The sequence below is a fragment of the Schistocerca americana genome, chromosome 3 (assembly GCF_021461395.2).
Source record: "Schistocerca americana isolate TAMUIC-IGC-003095 chromosome 3, iqSchAmer2.1, whole genome shotgun sequence".
Taxonomy (NCBI): Eukaryota; Metazoa; Arthropoda; class Insecta; order Orthoptera; family Acrididae; genus Schistocerca; species Schistocerca americana.
This window is the reverse complement of record NC_060121.1, coordinates 987,684,769-987,703,535: the sequence shown is the minus strand read 5'-3', so window position 1 is coordinate 987,703,535 and position 18,767 is coordinate 987,684,769. Positions and strand designations below refer to the sequence as shown.

The window sequence follows — 18,767 nt, the reverse complement described above, 5'->3', positions numbered from 1 at the left end:
TACATTTGCACATGGTGGTGAAAACTGGAACTAATCTTTTGCCATTGTAAATTAGTTCTGCATTAACGCATTAGCATATCTACTAAGTTTTATTGCCATACGATAATTCCATCCCACAGACTACTTCCATGAGTAGCTGCACTTCAATTACAGCCACCTCATATGATTTCACTATGCCGGTCGTTAAACCCCACACACGGAACAGTCAGCTGAATCCCACACTCACATCTTTTTTTTGTGGTAACAGAAAAATTACTGACATTACTCTGCTGTGACAGAGGCTTGAAGTGAGACTGACACTGTCATTATTTAATGAAATGAATATTTTACATAGTATCTAAAACAGCTTCATTTCACCATGCGTTTAGTATTATGCACTGGTAACAATTAGCGGCTTTCTTCCAGTTTTCAGACCCGACTTTCCGAACAGCTTTATTGGCGACAGCTTCAGCTTTATTGGCGACAGCTTCAGCTTCAGATAGTAATTCGTTCTTGTATTTGCTGGTAAAAAATGTTTACTTTAGGTCTGCATCAATTCTAATGGATTTAAATGACAGTAATATTATGTCAGCCTAATGAGTGAATGCTCTTGTTTTTGCCAGGTCATTGGTTTCTTATCTGGGAGAAGATGATTTGTACATGAATTAGTTTCGTAGGCTCCAAATTTTTATGACTATCACTTACTTCGACACTGTCCTGGTGAAGCCAACCAATCAAACTCTCGCTCTGCTATGGTAGGAATCTTGTCAATAACAACAGAATGGTTGGGATCATTATCAAGAACTGGTGACAGTGCAGGCATGTAAAGCATAAACCACTTCCATCGACTGACCTCTTACAGTAATCCTTTGGCCAACAATGCCTCGTTGCTCTTTTCAACAAAGAAACATTGACAAACCCGCTTCTGGTATTGTTTGGTATCATACAACACAGAATAGTAGTAACATAAAATATTAACCCCACAAGTGTGAAAAATGAAAAATCTCAGTACGCAATGAACAATACCACAGAGCAACTTACTGTCTAAGGTATATTGCAAGTGCGGAGTATTGTGGCGAGGGTGAAGGTTTGGCAAACAGGTGGTTGCTGCAGTTACACGTCTCACTATAGTGAGCCAATATACTCGCTTAAGTGTGCCGTGCCTCCCACATGGAGCCTCGCCCAACTACTACTATTGCAACTATCATTCCTAAAGCAATTGATATTTGGATGTCCTGGAGCAGTTTTATAGGGAACTATGGATATCTGATCAGAACTGTCAGATATTCATAATTTCTTTCTCTTTTATGACATTAGGATCAATCATACTGCTACAGCTGACATGCAGTTTTGCTGCAAAATAAAATGCCTGTTCTTTAGCATCCTCCACTTTAACCCAGCTTCATGGAATGTGCCTCATCGATTTCCAGACCTAATGTGTATGAAAGGTGGATGATGTCACTGTGTTTATGTTTATGAAGCAATGTGCACATTGAATGATTCCATCAATGACTAACATTAATTAATTAAATAAACATAAATTAACATTAATGAAATTAATATTAGATTAATTTACATTAATATTTATTCCTCTCTACAATACTGGGATTTCCAGGATGGAATCAACAAACAAAGAAGTCAACAATGATGGGCAATCACTGATCACCACACAATAGCCTGCACATGTGCACTATCTGATCAAAAGTATCCAGAAATATCTTCATCTACATTTATACTCCGCAAGCCACCCAACGGCGTGTGGCAGTGATACCACTGCCATTACCTCCCTTTCCGGTTCCAGTCGCGTATGGTTCGCGGGAAGAACGACTGCCGGAAAGCCTCCGCGCGTGCTCGAATCTCTCTAATTTTACATTCGTGATCTCCTCGGGAGGTATAAGTAGGGGGAAGCAATATATTCGATACCTCATCTAGAAACGCACCCTCTCGAAACCTGGACAGCAAGCTACACCGCGATGCAGAGCGCCTCTCTTGCAGAGTCTGCCACTTGAGTTTGCTAAACATCTCCGTAACGCTATCACGCTTACCAAATAACCCTGTGACGAAACACGCCACTCTTCTTTAGATCTTCTCTATCTCCTCTGTCAACCCGACGGAGTGGACTTTAATATGGAGTGCATCCAACCTTCACCTTTATGATGAGAACTCTGCTGGGGACTCTTTCAACACGGTTTCTGAATTTCTGTGGAGGAATGGCAGCCGATTCTTCATCAAGAGCTGAAACCAGAGAAGGTAGTGATGTTGGACGCTGGGGGTTTAGAGTGTAGTTGACATACTAACTCATCCCGAAGGTGTTCCACAGGGAATCTGGGATGGCCAGTCCAGTTCAGGAATGTTTTTGTCCACATACCAATGCCTCGCAGATATTGCTTTGTGACAGGGTGCATTGCCATGCTGAAACAGTCATGCCTCCAAACAGTTCCTCTGCTGTAAGCAGCACACTATGCTGTGAAATGTGTTCATGTCGTTCCATACTTAGCATTTTCTTTAGCACAATAACAGGACTACACAACCTAACCAAGGAGGGGGGGGGGAAAAAATCACCATACCATAACACCACCAGCTCTGCACTTCACTGCTGTCACTACAGACAATGATGGGTAATGTTCTCCAGGCACTCACCAAACTCATACTGTCTCATTGCTACAGGTTGTTACACAATTCAATTCATGACTCCAAATCACTTGTTTACAGTCATCCACCATTCTGTGGAGACACCCTTTACACCACCACAAGTGTCATTTAGTGTTGACTTCAGGAGTATGTGGCTTGTGAAGAGCTGTTCAGTCCTTGTGTATCTCATCTTTTTAAGTCCCTACCCACAGTCCTTTTACCATCTGGACTGCTAGTAGTACTTTCGGAATTCACAAATGATTCCTTCCACTGATTTCACTTGATTTTGTACAACTATCTTTCGGACAGCTCGATAGTACCTGTCTGTCATTACAGGAGGTCTGCCAGGTCTTGTTTTAGAAGTGATTGTTTCTTCATATTCCCACTTCATAATTGCATCAACAGTCAACTTGGGCAACTTTAGAAGGCTTTAAAGGCCCCTGATGGATTTGTTGCTCAGGGAAAATCCAATGACTAGTCCACGTTCGATGTCACCGAGCTTCCCTAACCGACTCATTCTCCTATTACTGCTTCTCTAGTTAAAACAAAATACTCCCTACCTCCTTTCATACTGGCAGGTCTGCCTCTAGTGGCATCTAGTGATTAATTCCAGAAAAAGTAGGGAGGTACAGATACTTTTGTTCAGATAGTGTACATACCTAGATCAGTAATTTTTTTCCCTAATCTTTAAAGGGTGCCTGTACACCATTCAACTCCAGGTGAGTGAGTGCCTATTTATAGCCTTCATTGTTTATACGAGCACAGTAATCATTGACAGTGTACCATTATAAGCAACGTGAAATTAGTTTTTCAATAATTTGTATTTTAAAGATGCTGATTCCATGAATTTCTTAATGCAGGATGCATATTTTACTACAATACAGAGCTTTAAAACATCTAACGAGTGAAGAAAAACACAGCACACAATAATTACTTTGAATTTATAATGACGACATACTCCAAATGAAATTAAAATCATATCATTGTCACTTTCTTCCTTGAATGTGCAATGTAAATGTTAAATCTGATGTACTGACACTGTTTAGAACATGATAATTGGTAGTTAGTACCATAACAACCAATCTTATCACTCATTTCTTGATTACTTTAAGAAAAAAATGTAACCCTGGTGGTTATATGTGAATGGGAACAAAAATTCACAGAAATCACAATATAGACAAAAAATCTAATTACCTGTCCACCCCGAGCCATCATGTTGACCCAGAGGGTTGAAGTAGGACGAGATGAATGTTCTAGGCAGGAACGAATTTCTGCTTTGTATGCATATTTTCCATCTTTCATGCTGAACACATACACTGTATTTGTTGCCATTTTCTCCTGAGCTATCAGAACCTATAAAAACACAAACATTAAAACATCTCTTATGCATGTAAGCCCAAAAAATAAATCTCAAACAGAAATATCACAATTTCTACCAATTTACCATAGGAAGATCCTTGAATCAAGCAAATTTTGACTTGGAAATAAAGACAATTCAAAGCAAATTAGCCCTTTGAATCTAATATCTAATGAATTACTGTTTTTATCATACTTCAATACAGAAAGACTTACATTTAAGTATTATGGAAGCTGAAGTTTGTTTATTGTATCAACACATTTCAACTAATAATTACAGTTAAAGTATATTCACTACAGAATATAAACTTGTGAAAAAACTTGACTTGTTCAATGATTACAGCACTGTCAAACAGTAAGAGTAAGCAACGTTTTGGCCAGTCAGGGAAGGAGGGGGTGGGGGTAACAAGGTGATAAATTGTGTGTAGTGTCTACAGATGGGCGAGACAAGATCCAAGGTGCAGACCCACAGCAAGAGGATCTGTGGTGCCTATACGCTCCTATATTGGTATCCCTGTGTAACAAATTTTGCATTTAACAATGGTGCAAGCTTGGAGTTACTGCTTGTATTTTTAAGAGTTGTAGTATACCTCTCTCCTTAGCAGCATACAATGAAAAAAATGAAAATGCAGTCATCACTAATCTTACTAGAAAAGAAACGGCGGGACCCACAGCAAGAGGATCTGTGGTGCCTATACGCTCCTATATTGGTATCCCTGTGTAACAAATTTTGCATTTAACAATGGTGCAAGCTTGGAGTTACTGCTTGTATTTTTAAGAGTTATAGTCTGCTTGTATTTTTAAGAGTTATACTTACCTCTCTCCTTAGCAGCATACAATGAAAAAAATGAAAATGCAGTCATCACTAATCTTACTAGAAAAGAAATGGCGGGACCACTGAATTTTACACATTCCAGCTGTAAAGCCAGGAACTTTATAAGGAAACTTGGTACAGATCCACTTATATAAAGAAGAAAAACAAACACACACACACACACACACACACACACACACACACACACACGTTATTGCAGTTGCTGCCAGGTTAATAAAAATTTCAAAAGCTAAGTTGGGATATGGTGTATAAATAACCTAAAGAAAATACTATAAGAAAAGATCTTGTTTGAAATCTCAGTATGCATGTGGCTGGTGTCTATGAACTCGGGGCTCTTGCTGAATTTGATCGAGTGTATTCAGAGTACCTTACGTCTGTACGATGCCGGATGAAAACAATGGCTTCCCGAATTCGTCAACAAAATATTTTGATTGGCAAACTACTAGTGATGCTTATGAAATATAAAATAACGGCAGTTTTGAAACCAGGCAAAGACGAACTCTATGCGGCTAGCTGTAGAGCCATCTCCCTTCTTGGTACAATTGGAGATGCTAATTCTCAACTGCATCCAAGAGAACATAAAATAATTCCAGTGGAACAGAGTGGCTTTTTAAAAAATCAGAGTAGCTGAAATCAAGTGCTAATGCTCTGAAAAAGGGTTGACTATTTCAAAGATCTCACATGAGCTACATCTTTCGTCAACCTGACTGCAGTTTACAATATAGTACGGAGAGGATTGGCTCCAATGTAATTGCACATTAGATACAAGCAAGTTTACTTAACATGCTTCCTGATCAAATGCTTTCAGTTTTTCTGAATAGAAAAGCTAGTAGACAGAGAACCCTGAATAATAGACTGCTCAATGATTAAAGCTGGCTCCCACGCTGATTGGTTTGTACATCCACAACATTCCAGCAACTAGCTCCATGAAAATCCAGTACCTAGATGAGTTGGTATAATGGGTGTCCAAAAAGTTTCCATTTGAGGATGTTGCTATAGTGTACATGCTGATATGTAAGAAAGAGATTAGTGTGGCATTCATGTCTTGATGATGTGTGTCCAATACATGAAGTAACATTAACTATGGCAACATTATTACTAAATACGTTCAAACAGGGCCAACAAGCTGTTATTCTTTTCCTGGCTACCGAAGACCAAATACCAGTAGACGTTTTTCGGAGAATGAGGAACGTGTGTGAAGGCAGCACGTTTATCGAAAACCACCATTGTGGAATGACGTGCCAAGTCCCGTGCTGGTCTATCAGAGAGCAGGAGATTAGTGTTTAACATCACGTCAACAACAAGGTCATTAGAGATGGAACAACTGTCCCAGCATTTGACTGGAGCGATTTTGGGAAATCACGGAAAACCTAAATTACAATGGCCGGATGAGAGTTTGAACCTTGTCCTCTTGGTCTATCTGAGACCAGCCTCATCCATTATGATGTCTCCATCAGAAGAATGGTACTGTGCAACACTGAAGAAATTATGGTGTGCAATTAAGGCCAAACGTTCAGGAAAACTAGGACAAGGGGGTGCTGCTGCTTCATGATAATGTACGTCCCCACGTTGCAAATGTCACAACATGGAAGTGGCGCCAGCATACCCACCCTACTGTCCTGATCTCTCCTCATGTGACTATACAGCTTTCGTCCCTGAAAAACAAAGGCTTTGATGGGTCGACAATTCCTGTCAAATGAGGACATGCAGCAGGAATTTACAAACTACTTCAAACAGCAAGCAGGACACGGCATTTTACCATACAGGTATCTTGTGCGTTGGTAAGATAATTGTCTCAATGCTCATGGCGATTTTGCCTCATTACCATACCAATTCTGGCCTTTATGGCCTTCGAACAAACTTTTTGATTGGCCCCTACCTGTCTGAATAAAGGTATCAAGTATTGTTACAATAATTAAACAAGCATTTTACAAATGGAGATGTCAACCAAACCCAAGCAAACAGAGGCAACAGCGTTCCATCTCAATAATGAAGAGGAAAACACAGGAAGTTGCACAACATTTCATGCAGTATAAGTTTCCGATAACTATGTCCCCACATTTCAATGTATCAAATGGACACACTCATTTAAGCAACACTGCACACACCTATCAAAGAAGCTTGGCTCAACAGCAAATCTATTCCACAACATAGCCGGCAACAGATGGGAAGCAAATGCAAGTGTGCTATGCAATGATGCACTTTCACTTGTGTACTCAGCTGCTAATTATTGTGGGTCTGGATGGGAAAATCACAAATGTACAACTCAGATAGATGTATGTCTTAATGAGATCATTACTGGCATTGTCAGATCTACCTGCAGTCGGTGGCTGCCTGTTTAATCCAATACTGTTCTTTCAGATATCAAAAGAAAAGCTGGCAAGGTGAAAATGCTCAGATTCTCAATAAGATAGAGCCATATAAGAATGCATTTCTTAGGAGTACTTTCCAGAATTTGCCAGCTTTACACCCAAAGTTATGCAAGCCACCTTGGGTCAATCTTCAAGTTACAGAATTCACCAAGATATGAAAACATGCTGGAATGAACATTCACCTGATGCAAAACTAACAATGAAAGTTGCAGAGTTTTTATCTTCCCTTTCACAAATGGCTGACAAATGCATCCCATATCAAACAAGGGAGATATGGCTTATATCAAAGTGGTGTTATAGTGAAAGTGAAGTGTGTGACAGATGGAGGAAAACAGACAATGGGACATCTTTTAGAGAACTTCCCACTCCACACTTCTAAGTTGACTGCAAGACTTGCAAGAGGTGACACTGCAGTCTGGTTGCCAAAATTAAACATTAAAATATAAATTCTTTACAAATTTATGTTCTGTTATATCGTACATAACAGCAACAACACAAACTGAAATTTCTTGTTATAGATAGGGGTAGTGTAATTACAGCAATTTAGTGATGCCTCATCTTTCTACAATAGATCCACCACCTAACACCAACTGCCATCTTACAGGCTCCTGCAAGTACACTTTGGGCAAATCTGTTTAAGTTACTGATGTCCAAGTTCTCTTTCCACACTGATGTCCAAGCTCTCTTTCCACACTCACTAGGGGACTGACAGCATGGCTTACTTTTTTACTGGAAAATATTTGCAACCAACAGCAAACTAAATTATTTCATCAAGTATAAAACCAATTTTACCTTCTCTGATCCGTTTATAATGAAGTATCCGCCAGGATCAAGAGGACATTCATTCAACTCAGTCAAGTCACGATCTGTGAGAGTGCTCAGCAAACAATAAGTTGAACGAAGCATTATAGGAATTTTTCCTGTAAACAATTGGCTCATTGTAATAAAAATCAACAGAAGAAAGCTTTCATCAGATAAGGAAATCACAGCAGTTATCAAACATTAGAAACTTAGCAACTATAAACAACATAAGGTTTATAGGTATTGAAAGTGATTACATGGCAAACCCTCACAATAAATAAAAATAAAATGGACCCCAAATATGTATCACATTCAACCAGCTATATGGGTACATATTTAACCAGAGATTCAGTTTCACAACTGAAATATTGAAGTTTTCAGAACTTACTTTCCTAGTTTTAAATTTTGCATACATTAAACCAAAGTTGCCAATTCTGCAGTAACAATCTTACTATCAGAAATCTCCATACTAACCAATGAATGTTTTCTGATGCAGTGTCTCAACAGGTTCTTCTTTATGTTTTTCAACCCTCTTCAATATATCAACATAAAGTGGAGCAGAATATGTCAAGTTACGTAGCCTTGCTTCATTGGGCATCATTGGTGAAGGGGCACCATCTTTCTCCCAGTGAGTTGGTTTTGACAAATATATTTGCTCAAATTTCAGCAAATACCTTGGCTGTTAAAAAAATGACACATTGTTGACATGAAAATCTATAAACAAAAGTTGAATTACAGTATATATTGCAATGGCAATAATACAGACTACATTACCAGTCAAGAACGACTCCATCTTTATTTATGACCTATGGATATTCTTCAAATACAAAGTGCAAATAATCTGAATATGCGGATGTCAGAGACATGCAGCATAAGCTAGAAAACAAGACAAACATAAAAAGCACAATTTATCTGCAACTGCAAAATATGACTTGGCCTGATTCAGAAAGAGGTGGAGGGGGAGGGGAAAGGTTAGTGTAAACTTACATCTTAACGAGGTTTAAGACAAACCAAGTTAAGTACCAATGTCTAACTTAAAAGTTCATACCTTGCATATGCTAGTACAAATAAAATAACAAAGATTACTTTTAGACAGAGAGAGACAGTAGTGGTATGAAGTCAACTTTGGAATGTGAAGGGCATGCAAAAAGACCGCTTTCATTCCAATTTCAGATTTTGGAGCATTTAAGACCTGGACTGAGATTACAATGAGTGTAATTCAGCAGTGTTTAGCACTATAACATGAGTGAGTGTGACGAAAATAGCTTAACATCCGATTTTAGCAGACAATTTCACTGTTGCCTCCTATCAAAGTCACAGTCAAGACTTTCTTACTGAGAAACCTTGATAGTGGCGTGACTAAACGTTTCGTGTCGTTTACCGGCTATGTGAAGGTCGCCATTTGACATGCAATGCGGAATGTTTTAAAGTGATGTGACATGACATGATGGCAAGTCTGAATAGGCTTCAAGGATTTTAGGAAAGGAAGTTTTCATGTTGACAATCTTCGGACTAAGTTGATGCTGATGAAGTAGTAAGTGGCACTGACATCGTCTGCTACAAGTAAGTTGTAACCTTATTCTCAGCTAACACAGATAGTTGGCCTGGTCTTGCCACACTAGCATATCCTAGTAACGGATTTCGTGTTAGCATGGCATTTTAGTCTTAATTTTACTGATTATTTTGGTTTTATGAAACTCTGTGTAGATCCCGTGAGGATTAGGATACTTTTCTGAGGCCAGATATAAGTATAGAGACCAAATAAATGAAAGCAACAGCTTATTTAGGTTTTATAATACACAGACAACTTTCTGCATAGCTAAGAACATCAATAGATTAAATAATGTTCATTAAAATATTGTTTTCGTTGGAATTGTGTGAACAATACATTTCATGTGAAACGGCGGCAAAGTGCATCATGTGGAATATAATAGACCTCTCTCTGAGTTTTACGTATGTAATTAAATGTTCCTTGGTTGTTGTGTTCAACGTATTTTACCTGGAAGTGCAAATATAGTTACTGGCACAAAGTGTATTTTACTCGTTATTACTTATTCAATTGTGTAGACTCTAACAGTTTTTAATAGTGTAGAACCAGCTCTGTTGAAGGTAAAATTGTAGAGACACTTTTGACAAAACGGATCAGAACATTAAAGCATTTCACATGGCAGCATTCACAGAGGTCATCGAGAGAATGGAACAAGGACGTCACGTCAAGGTTTCTGAAACACCTTTGGGAACTCACCACACATGTATTTATCGCGAAAGAATACGAAAGGTTGCTTCAAATAATTATTTTATTTCTATCTCGCGAAACACTTCAAACAATAACTATATGAGAATCTTACTATGCCGAGAGCGGCAAAGATAATCCTTTTAAACTTCACACAGAATATTGTTCACTTGTGGTGCCTTGTGTGCTTGATGCTGTCACATAAGCCACCCCCCTTTTTTTTCTTTTTTTAAAGCCATCATGTAACAGATTGCAATGAAAGATTGTAATTATGACTGCAATGAAAACAGAACTGAATTAAGCCAGCCACTTTACCATTACAATGGCTGGAAGGTCAACAGGGGGTTCTTTGCTGGTTTCCTAGAGGGGACATCACTTATTACACATGCAAACAGAAAAATAATACAGAAATAAACTAATGGGACAACTATGGAAATGAGAGGTTTTCAGCAAGCTCAAACCAAATATGTGACACTTTCCAAACAAATTCAGCCAACAAATCTAGCAATGGCAAAAATTATATCAACACAATGTCTTTCATGCTCAGCTTATACTTGGTATCCATTTTTGTTAGTTATTGATATGACAATGAAGCTGACAAGTATGTCCCTGCATGCCGTTATGGAGGATGACGTGTTGGCCATGATTAAATCCCTACAATTCTTCAGTTTAATTGCTGACTGTATGAAGTGTTATGTTTGCAGAGAAGCTTCGAACAAAGTTGCCGCAACTCTGGTCAGGGAGCAGTACATGTGGCATTGTCTGCAGGCAACATGTAGCGTTCTATCTGGAGGGATGCTTGGATTGAGAATTCTAGGCCAGCCATTTGAGAGACTGTGTTGATGACGCTTTTGTAATTGCTAGATTTGTGTGTCAGCTGACTTTCGTTGTTAACTGTGTTTTTTATGGTTTCACTGATTTTAATAATAGTGTGTGTTTGTGCATAAGTGTGTGTTTTTTGAGTATTGAAATCTGTGTGAATGCAATTTTGTGAATTTCTAGGCTGTGCTGTTAGTTGCTGCTGATTCCATTGGACTGTAATGCATATACTGTGGAATTTATTTTACCTACATTGGTGAGGTTACATTTACAATATCAGCTATATGAGAGAGTTTTTGTTTCATGGTACCATGAACTTAGTTTTAGCTATATAGATCAAGTGAAGTGTTATACAGTGCATTCGTCAAGTTGTGCGTGGTTTTTTGTATCATGGAATTCATTTGAACTATGTAGGTCAATGGAAGTTTCAGATAACATTTTTTTCTGTTTTCCGATTCTTTTTGTGGTTTTGTTAGTTGCTGAGAATCTTGCTTGAGTTTTGCATTAGTATTTGTTTTAGTACACCTTCCGTATTAGAATCATTGTACTTATTTTGCCACACCCAAAATACTAATTCCCGTGGTTGTCCCACTAGTTTCATTGAATTACTGCAAATGTATCCATCATCTTGACATTATAGATCAAACTTGACAGGTGGAAACGCACTCTTCACTTTCACCAAAAATCTGAATAAATCCTCACCATGTGATAAACGAAAGTATTTCATTAAATTCAACTCGTTGGGAAGGTGAATGAAACTTGAGAACATTTACAATTTGGCAACATGTAACAAATTTTCACTGAACATACAAGAACAAGGAACAGAAGGGCTATTACTAAATGTACACAATAGGTCTGTAGCAACCACAAAGTTTTTACTGGTTAATACCAATTGTCAACAAACATTGAATCAACCCAAACTGATACTGGCAAGACACTAGTGGAGTTTTCATTCTTTTTTGTGTTCCTGTAGACAACTCAACACTTGTATTTGGTGTGTTGTTTCTTTTACTCTTAAATTGACATTCTGACAGAGCTTTCCATACCACATTTGGATATCTATGTACAGGATTTTTCTTTTTCCCTTATGAAGCTGACAGATTAATATTTTTGTAATGCACATGAGACAAAAGCATTACTATTCTAGTAATAAGTGCTCACAAATTATTTGTCCAATACATTAATTTTCACTTCACCAAACCACTTCCTGATCCAATTACGTCATGTGGTGTAATTTTGAAGTCCGGTATTGTCGCAGAGTCCATAATAATACACAGTCAAAATTTTTACAAGAAAATGAAACTGACAATGAGATTGAACATCTCAAAACTTTTAAACTGTGTCACTAAAAAGCTCAGAAATCACTATTTATGCTACATTACTGTGTGCAGTATTCCACATGTCTGCTACCCATACTGCAAAGCTCTTCCTTTAACACTATCCCTCTGACTGAAAGCCAACGATATTTACTTATCACTTTCCAACGTCTTTTCTAATATTCACAGCACACCTTCTCATTAGAGTCCGAACTAGCATAACTGTGAGAACCAGAACAGCTAAAACATAAAAATTATTTTATGTGTAATCTGGATGAAATGTGACTTTCTTGCAATCCTTGGAGCAGAAACCCGCATTTAGTACATATATATATCTTCATCAATGTTTGGACTGATGGCAATTTTGAAACAACTAAATTTCTTCCTTGTAATAAAATTTAAATTGTCACCCACGTATTATCTATGCCTCACAATATCAATCTTCACCCTTCATAAAAGTCACTAGAATGAGCAAGACCAAACTGAACCCATTACACCACACAACACGAAATCCCTAAACGCACCACCAGAGGGTACAACAAACTGCAACATAATGACACCAACAACCACGCCACACTCACAAACCAAACTACGCGCCGTCATGATGTCACACACAACAGCCTTACGTCATGAGTCAAAGACGACAGGTGGCATCGGACGCCTCGGTCTACCCGAAAAGACTCCTGGCACTTAAATCTATACTCGATGTTAACAAATTTATCTTCTTCAGAAACGCTTTCCTTGCTATTGACAGTCTACATTTTATATCCTCTGTTTCGACCATCAGTTATTTTGCTCCACAAACACCAAAATTTATTTACCACTTTAAGTGTCTCATTTCCTAATCTAATTCCTCAGCATCGCCTGATTTAATTCGACTACATTCCATTATCCTCAATTTGCTTTTGTTGATGTTCGTCTTATATCCTCCTTTCAAGACACTGTCCATTCCATTCAACTGCTCTTCCAAGGCCGTTGCTGTCTGACAGAATTACAATGTCATCAGCAAACCTCAAAGTTTTTATTTCTCTTCCATGGATTTTAGTTCCTACTCCAAATTTTTCTTTTGTTTCCTTTACTGCTTAATCAATATATAGATTGAATAATGTCGGGGATAGGCTACAAACCCATCTCACTCCCTGCTCAACCACTGCTTCACTTTCATGTCCCTCGACTCTTATAACTGCCATCTGGTTTCTGTACAAATTGTAAATAGCCTTTCGTTCCCTGTAATTTATACCTGCCACTTTCAGAATTTTAAAGAGTAGTCCGGTCAACATTGTCAAGCGCTTTCTCTAACTCTACAAATGCCAGAAATGTCTGTCTGCTTTTCTTACTATATCTTCTAGGGTAGGGTCAGTATTGCCTCATGTTCCAACATTTCTACAGAATCCAAACGGATCTTCCCCGAGGTCAGCTTCTATCAGTTTTTCCATTTGTCTGTAAAGAATTCGTGTTACTATTTTGCAGTCATGACTTATTAAACTTGTAGCTCGGTAACTTGCAAACCTGTCAACACCTGGCTTCTTTGAGATTGGAATTACTATATTCTCCTTGAAGTCTGGAGGTATTTCACCTGTCTCATACATCTTGCTCATCAGATAGTAGAGTTTTATTATGGCTGGCTCTCTCAAGGCTATCAGTAGTTCTAATGGAATGTCTACTCCCCGGGGCCTTGTTTCGACTTAGGTCTTTCAGTGCTCTGTCGAACTCTTCATGCAGTATCATATCTCCCATTTGATCTTCATCTACGTCCTCTTCCATCTCCATAATATTGCCCTCAAGTACATCGCACTAGTATAGACCCTCAATATACTCCTCCCACCTTTCTGCTTTCCCTTTTTTGCTTAGTACTGGTTTTCCATCTGAGTGACACAAAGTCTCAGCAACGCGAACAGTTAAAATATCACCCTTTTCCTTTTATTACAAACTGGTGGAATTGTTTGTTCGCGACACAAATTACTACAAATTTGTGTAAGACTATTTGAAGTAAAGTAAAAACATACAACTTCCATTCGAGTTTCAATCTTGGCAAACTTAAGAATTATACTATGACTTCGTATGAATGTATCTTAGAAAAATGATGGGAGTAAAACCAATGATTATTAAACTAGGCTGATGCTTACTCTTCTGTCTGCGCGGATGTATCTAAATAAAAACAAAAGCTGCCTATATCCAAAATTTTAACGGAACACACACACACACACACACACACACACACACACGTTGGTTTACATCAACTGCAAAGGGAATTTTACAAGTGAAACACAGTCAATGTCGGTTAGTACCGTGTTCCAAATATATTGAAGACTGGTAATCTGTTCGTAATCAGCTCAGAGGCACTATTCAGTACGACAATACTGCAAGCTACAGCACTAAATGGCAAAGTGAAACTAAAAAACATACAGGATTCTCAATTTCTCCTGATGTATGCTGAGCTTCTGCCTGCAACTCGATTTGTGGTGAATCCTCTACGATACGTTGAACCGACATCTGGATAAATTCATCGAATGAGTCCAACTGCTGTCGTACAAGACCCTTTTCATCAAAATACGCGTTGATAACAATCCAGCAGGCCTCCTGCCACAGTTCTGAGGAGATTTCCTCGCCATCGTCTTCATACTGATCTGTCATAACAATTGAATAAATATTAAACATGCTTGTTTGCAATAATAGTGACAACTAATAGAATAATCGGAACACTTATATAAAACATAACTACTTACCTTCGTCATCATACATCCTGTGTTGTTAATAAAACTAAATCACTTCAAATTACCAAGCACCTTCCACCAACAACTCCACCAAAAACAGTACGAAGTACCACTGTCACAGGCGTCTAAAGCTAGCGAAATGAGGGATGCTCAACTACCGGACCTACCGATAGATGGCTCTACCAGCTGATTACTGTCGTCTGTATTGCCCGCCATATTCGAATTTGGCAAGAAGTTTCTTTCGGTCTGTACGGTGTATAAGGAATTAAGGATTATCGAAATGGTGATTTCTTGTTCCGCTTTCAAGCGTACGAAGCGATGGAGTAAGGAAAGTGACTTACCATTTCACAGGTAATAGGACTACCGATACAATACAGACTTAGTGCGTTTGCTAATTCGATGTTTTTGAACAGGTTTCCTCTAAAGCACCCAGAGCTGCTAAAGAAGTGGATTACTTCCGTGAAGCGGAAAGATTTTAAACCTATGTCTTGCAGTTTTCTTTGCGGAAACCTTTTCCGGCAAGATGATTACGTAGTGAGCCCTGGAACGTGGAAGAAACGTCTCAGACACGAAGCAGTGCCATCAATTTTTGACTTTCCGACACATTTGATGCCACCAAATAAACAGCCACGACGACATGTTAGGATTTTGAGTGACAACGATGCTTCTCCATTTGAGGTAGCTAATTAATTTCCTTGCTATGTGTGTGATTTTGACTTTTGTGAATTTATTTCGTGCGGACACAAATGGGCTACATAGGTCTAAGCAATGTTGTAATACAGTTCCATAGTTTTGTTTTTAGCGTTGTGTCCTGGAATCCGTGCTTGATTTGCCCTCTGCAGAAGCTACTGATTGCGTGGAGAATTTTGTCAATGAGAATTCTTCCGTGGAAAGCATGTCCCATTTATCCAATGCAGAAGCTGCGAATTGTGTCGAAATCGTTAGTATAAGGATGTTTTCACACCCCCAAAGTTTTCTTATAATATTTTTTCATCAAGCCTTGAGTTATTTCAATCATATATAACGAAATTATTTCTTTATTTCAGAGTGCAGTTGGTTCTCAAGTAATTGATTGTGGTATACAGTCGAAAGTAGAAATGGAAGACAAGGCGACCAAAACTTGCAATTTTTTCTCAGACATTGTGCACGAATTAAAACGTTAACTGAAATGTGAAGTGAGTCCGTGAAAAACTTCGAAGAAGAGAGAAGAAAGTGTTTTCCATGGATGACATCATAAGTTCATTGAAGGAGAAGGGGCATCTTCCTGAGAAGTTACATAACTTCTTCAATCATCAGAAAGGAACACAAGTGGAATTAGTGTGCAATTTAGTGGACAACTCTCTCTCGTCAAAGGGTAATAGATACACAACAAATGTGAAAATGTTTGCAATGACTGTGTACTTTTATTCACCAGCAGCATATGAATACCTGCAAAAATTAATGCCTTTGACCCATGAATCATTGATTTCCAAATGGGTGGCAAGTGTCGACTGTGAAACTGGCTTCTTAAAAGATGTTTTTAAATACGTTGATTCGAACCCAATCGTAAGGGACCAGTTCAGCGATTCATGTCTAATTGTAGACAGTGTGGCACTTAGGAAGCAAGTAGTTTGGGACCAAGGAACTAAGCAATACACAGGTTTTTTAGAGTTTGGTGGGGAAGTGCCTCAGTCAAAAGAAGTAATAGAGGCATCTGAGGCTCTGGTTTTCATGCTTGTCTCTATTAAAGGCAAATTTATATGCCCGATTGCATATTTCTTTATCAACGGTGTACAGGCAAATAATCAGGCCACACTGATGAAATCCGCTTTAGAGAGGCTGCATAGTTCTGGCATCAGGGTTTGGTGTGTTACATGTGATGGCTGGAAGGTAAATATAAGCACTTTTTGTACACTTGGCTGTACTTTAAATTTTTCCAAGGGTGATTTTAAGAGCTACAATGTTTATTGTATGTTGGACATGTAATATGATGAAGTTTGCCAGAAATGCTCTAGCAGAAGTATCTGCTATTGAGTCTCCAACTGGCATTATTAGATGGCATTTCATTGAGCAATTGAACAAGGTACAACAAGAAGAAGGTATGACATTTGCCAACAAACTATCAGGACAACATATAAGTTATGTAAATAGAAAAATGAATGTTTCATTAGCTCCACAGACTTTGAGTTCTAGTGTGGCAGATAGTATAGAGTTTTTGAGGAGGGTTGTTGATCCAAATATTAAAGGAAGTGAAGCAACAGTAGAATTTTTGTATAATATTGATAGGATTTTTGATATTCTGAACTCCAGAAATCCATTAGGTAAAGGGTATAAGAGCCCCCTGAGACTTGACAACAAATCTTATTGGCTTGGTATTTAAAAAGAAAATTAAATTAAAAAAAAAAAAAAAAAATTGGTTCAAATGGCTCTGAGCACTATGGAACTTAGCATCTATGATCATCAGTCCCCTAGAACTTAGAACTACTTAAACCTAACTAACCTAAGGACATCACACAACACCCATTCAGCTCGTTAGTATTTTCAGACACACTGAAAATTATATCAAAAGCTTAAGAATCATTGGTGTTCCATTGCTGCTCCATGCAAGAAATACTTTTGCTTTTGGGATAATTTTCAATATGCAATCAGTAAGGCACATAGCTCTGACAAGTATGCTTCATGTTGAATCTCCTTTGAAGCATTTGCTATCATATAAACTGTCACAAGACCACATAGAGCTTTTTTCCCCCTGCATTCGGTCCAGATGTGGTTGGAACAACAATCCAAATGCATACCAGTTCAAATGTGCCATGAGAAAGTTGCTCTTGGGTAACAGTGTCACTGCAATGAATGGGAATTGCTCAAATTTTAATGTGTGTTGTTTGCCACCTGTTTATGATTTTCATGCAAGAAAGCATGTAGTAGAAAGTGATGAAAGTGCTGCAGAAAATGAAGTAGAGGAGTGGTGTGCACTTCTTGACGATAAGATTAAGTTCTCATTTCACAAGTAAAACATACTCTATTATATTGCAGGGTGTGTGTCATTGCGCTTTCAAGGCAGATCACATGCAAAGACTGTCTTCACATACTGAAGCCACCAGTAGTTAAATCTGCATTAGAATGTGATTCTCTCTATGCTTTTCCCAATATGGCCAATAAAAATGCATTTGTAAATTTTGTTAACTGGGGAAAACTGGTTAAAACAAGTGACTGCGTGTACTCTGTTGTAGAATACTCAGAAACTGTTTTAGATGTTTGTGACTGCTGGGGATATGTGACAGAAATATATACAGGCCAAGATTTTGCATTGTGTTAAAAAGAAATTTGTAGATTACCCATTTCCTGCTCTTGGTCATGATTACCGTTATGAAATTAGGATTGAGGACTTACATCAGACTCAGCTTGCTTGTAAGATTGCATCCCTATACTCCTGCATATACTTAAAAACATGTGGAAAAAAAGCCTGCTGAGAAAATTTTAAACAACAAATCAAGTAGCCTATAAGGCAGAAGTTAAATAAACTCATATTGTTTAATCATGTATAGTGCTCAAATTGGAAAAATTATGTAATGGGACATTCCATGCAGATGGGTGTGACATTTTGACAGATTTTTTAAAACTATTTTGTCCATAGATTTGTTGTTGTGTGATGATGAACTTCAAAAGATGAATCACATTGAAGTAAAATTAAGTCTTTACATCCTGTGTAGATATCGTAACAAAATTATAATT

The 18,767-nt window shown here is 38.1% G+C and overlaps 1 protein-coding gene across 1 annotated transcript in view; it reads right to left on the bottom strand.

Moving 5' to 3' along the window:
• LOC124605667 (DNA-directed RNA polymerase II subunit RPB2) overlaps positions 1-15,168 on the bottom strand; it is an 84,464-nt gene extending 69,296 nt beyond the window's left edge. The window contains exons 1-5 of the mRNA XM_047137509.1: positions 15,069-15,168; positions 14,749-14,969; positions 8,449-8,653; positions 7,966-8,093; positions 3,805-3,963 (exon numbers count right to left, since the gene is read on the bottom strand). Coding sequence (XP_046993465.1) covers positions 3,805-3,963; positions 7,966-8,093; positions 8,449-8,653; positions 14,749-14,969; positions 15,069-15,084 — 729 coding nt within the window. The 5' untranslated portion in view covers positions 15,085-15,168. The remainder of the gene's footprint in view (positions 1-3,804; positions 3,964-7,965; positions 8,094-8,448; positions 8,654-14,748; positions 14,970-15,068) is intronic.
• Positions 15,169-18,767: the final 3,599 nt, after the last annotated feature.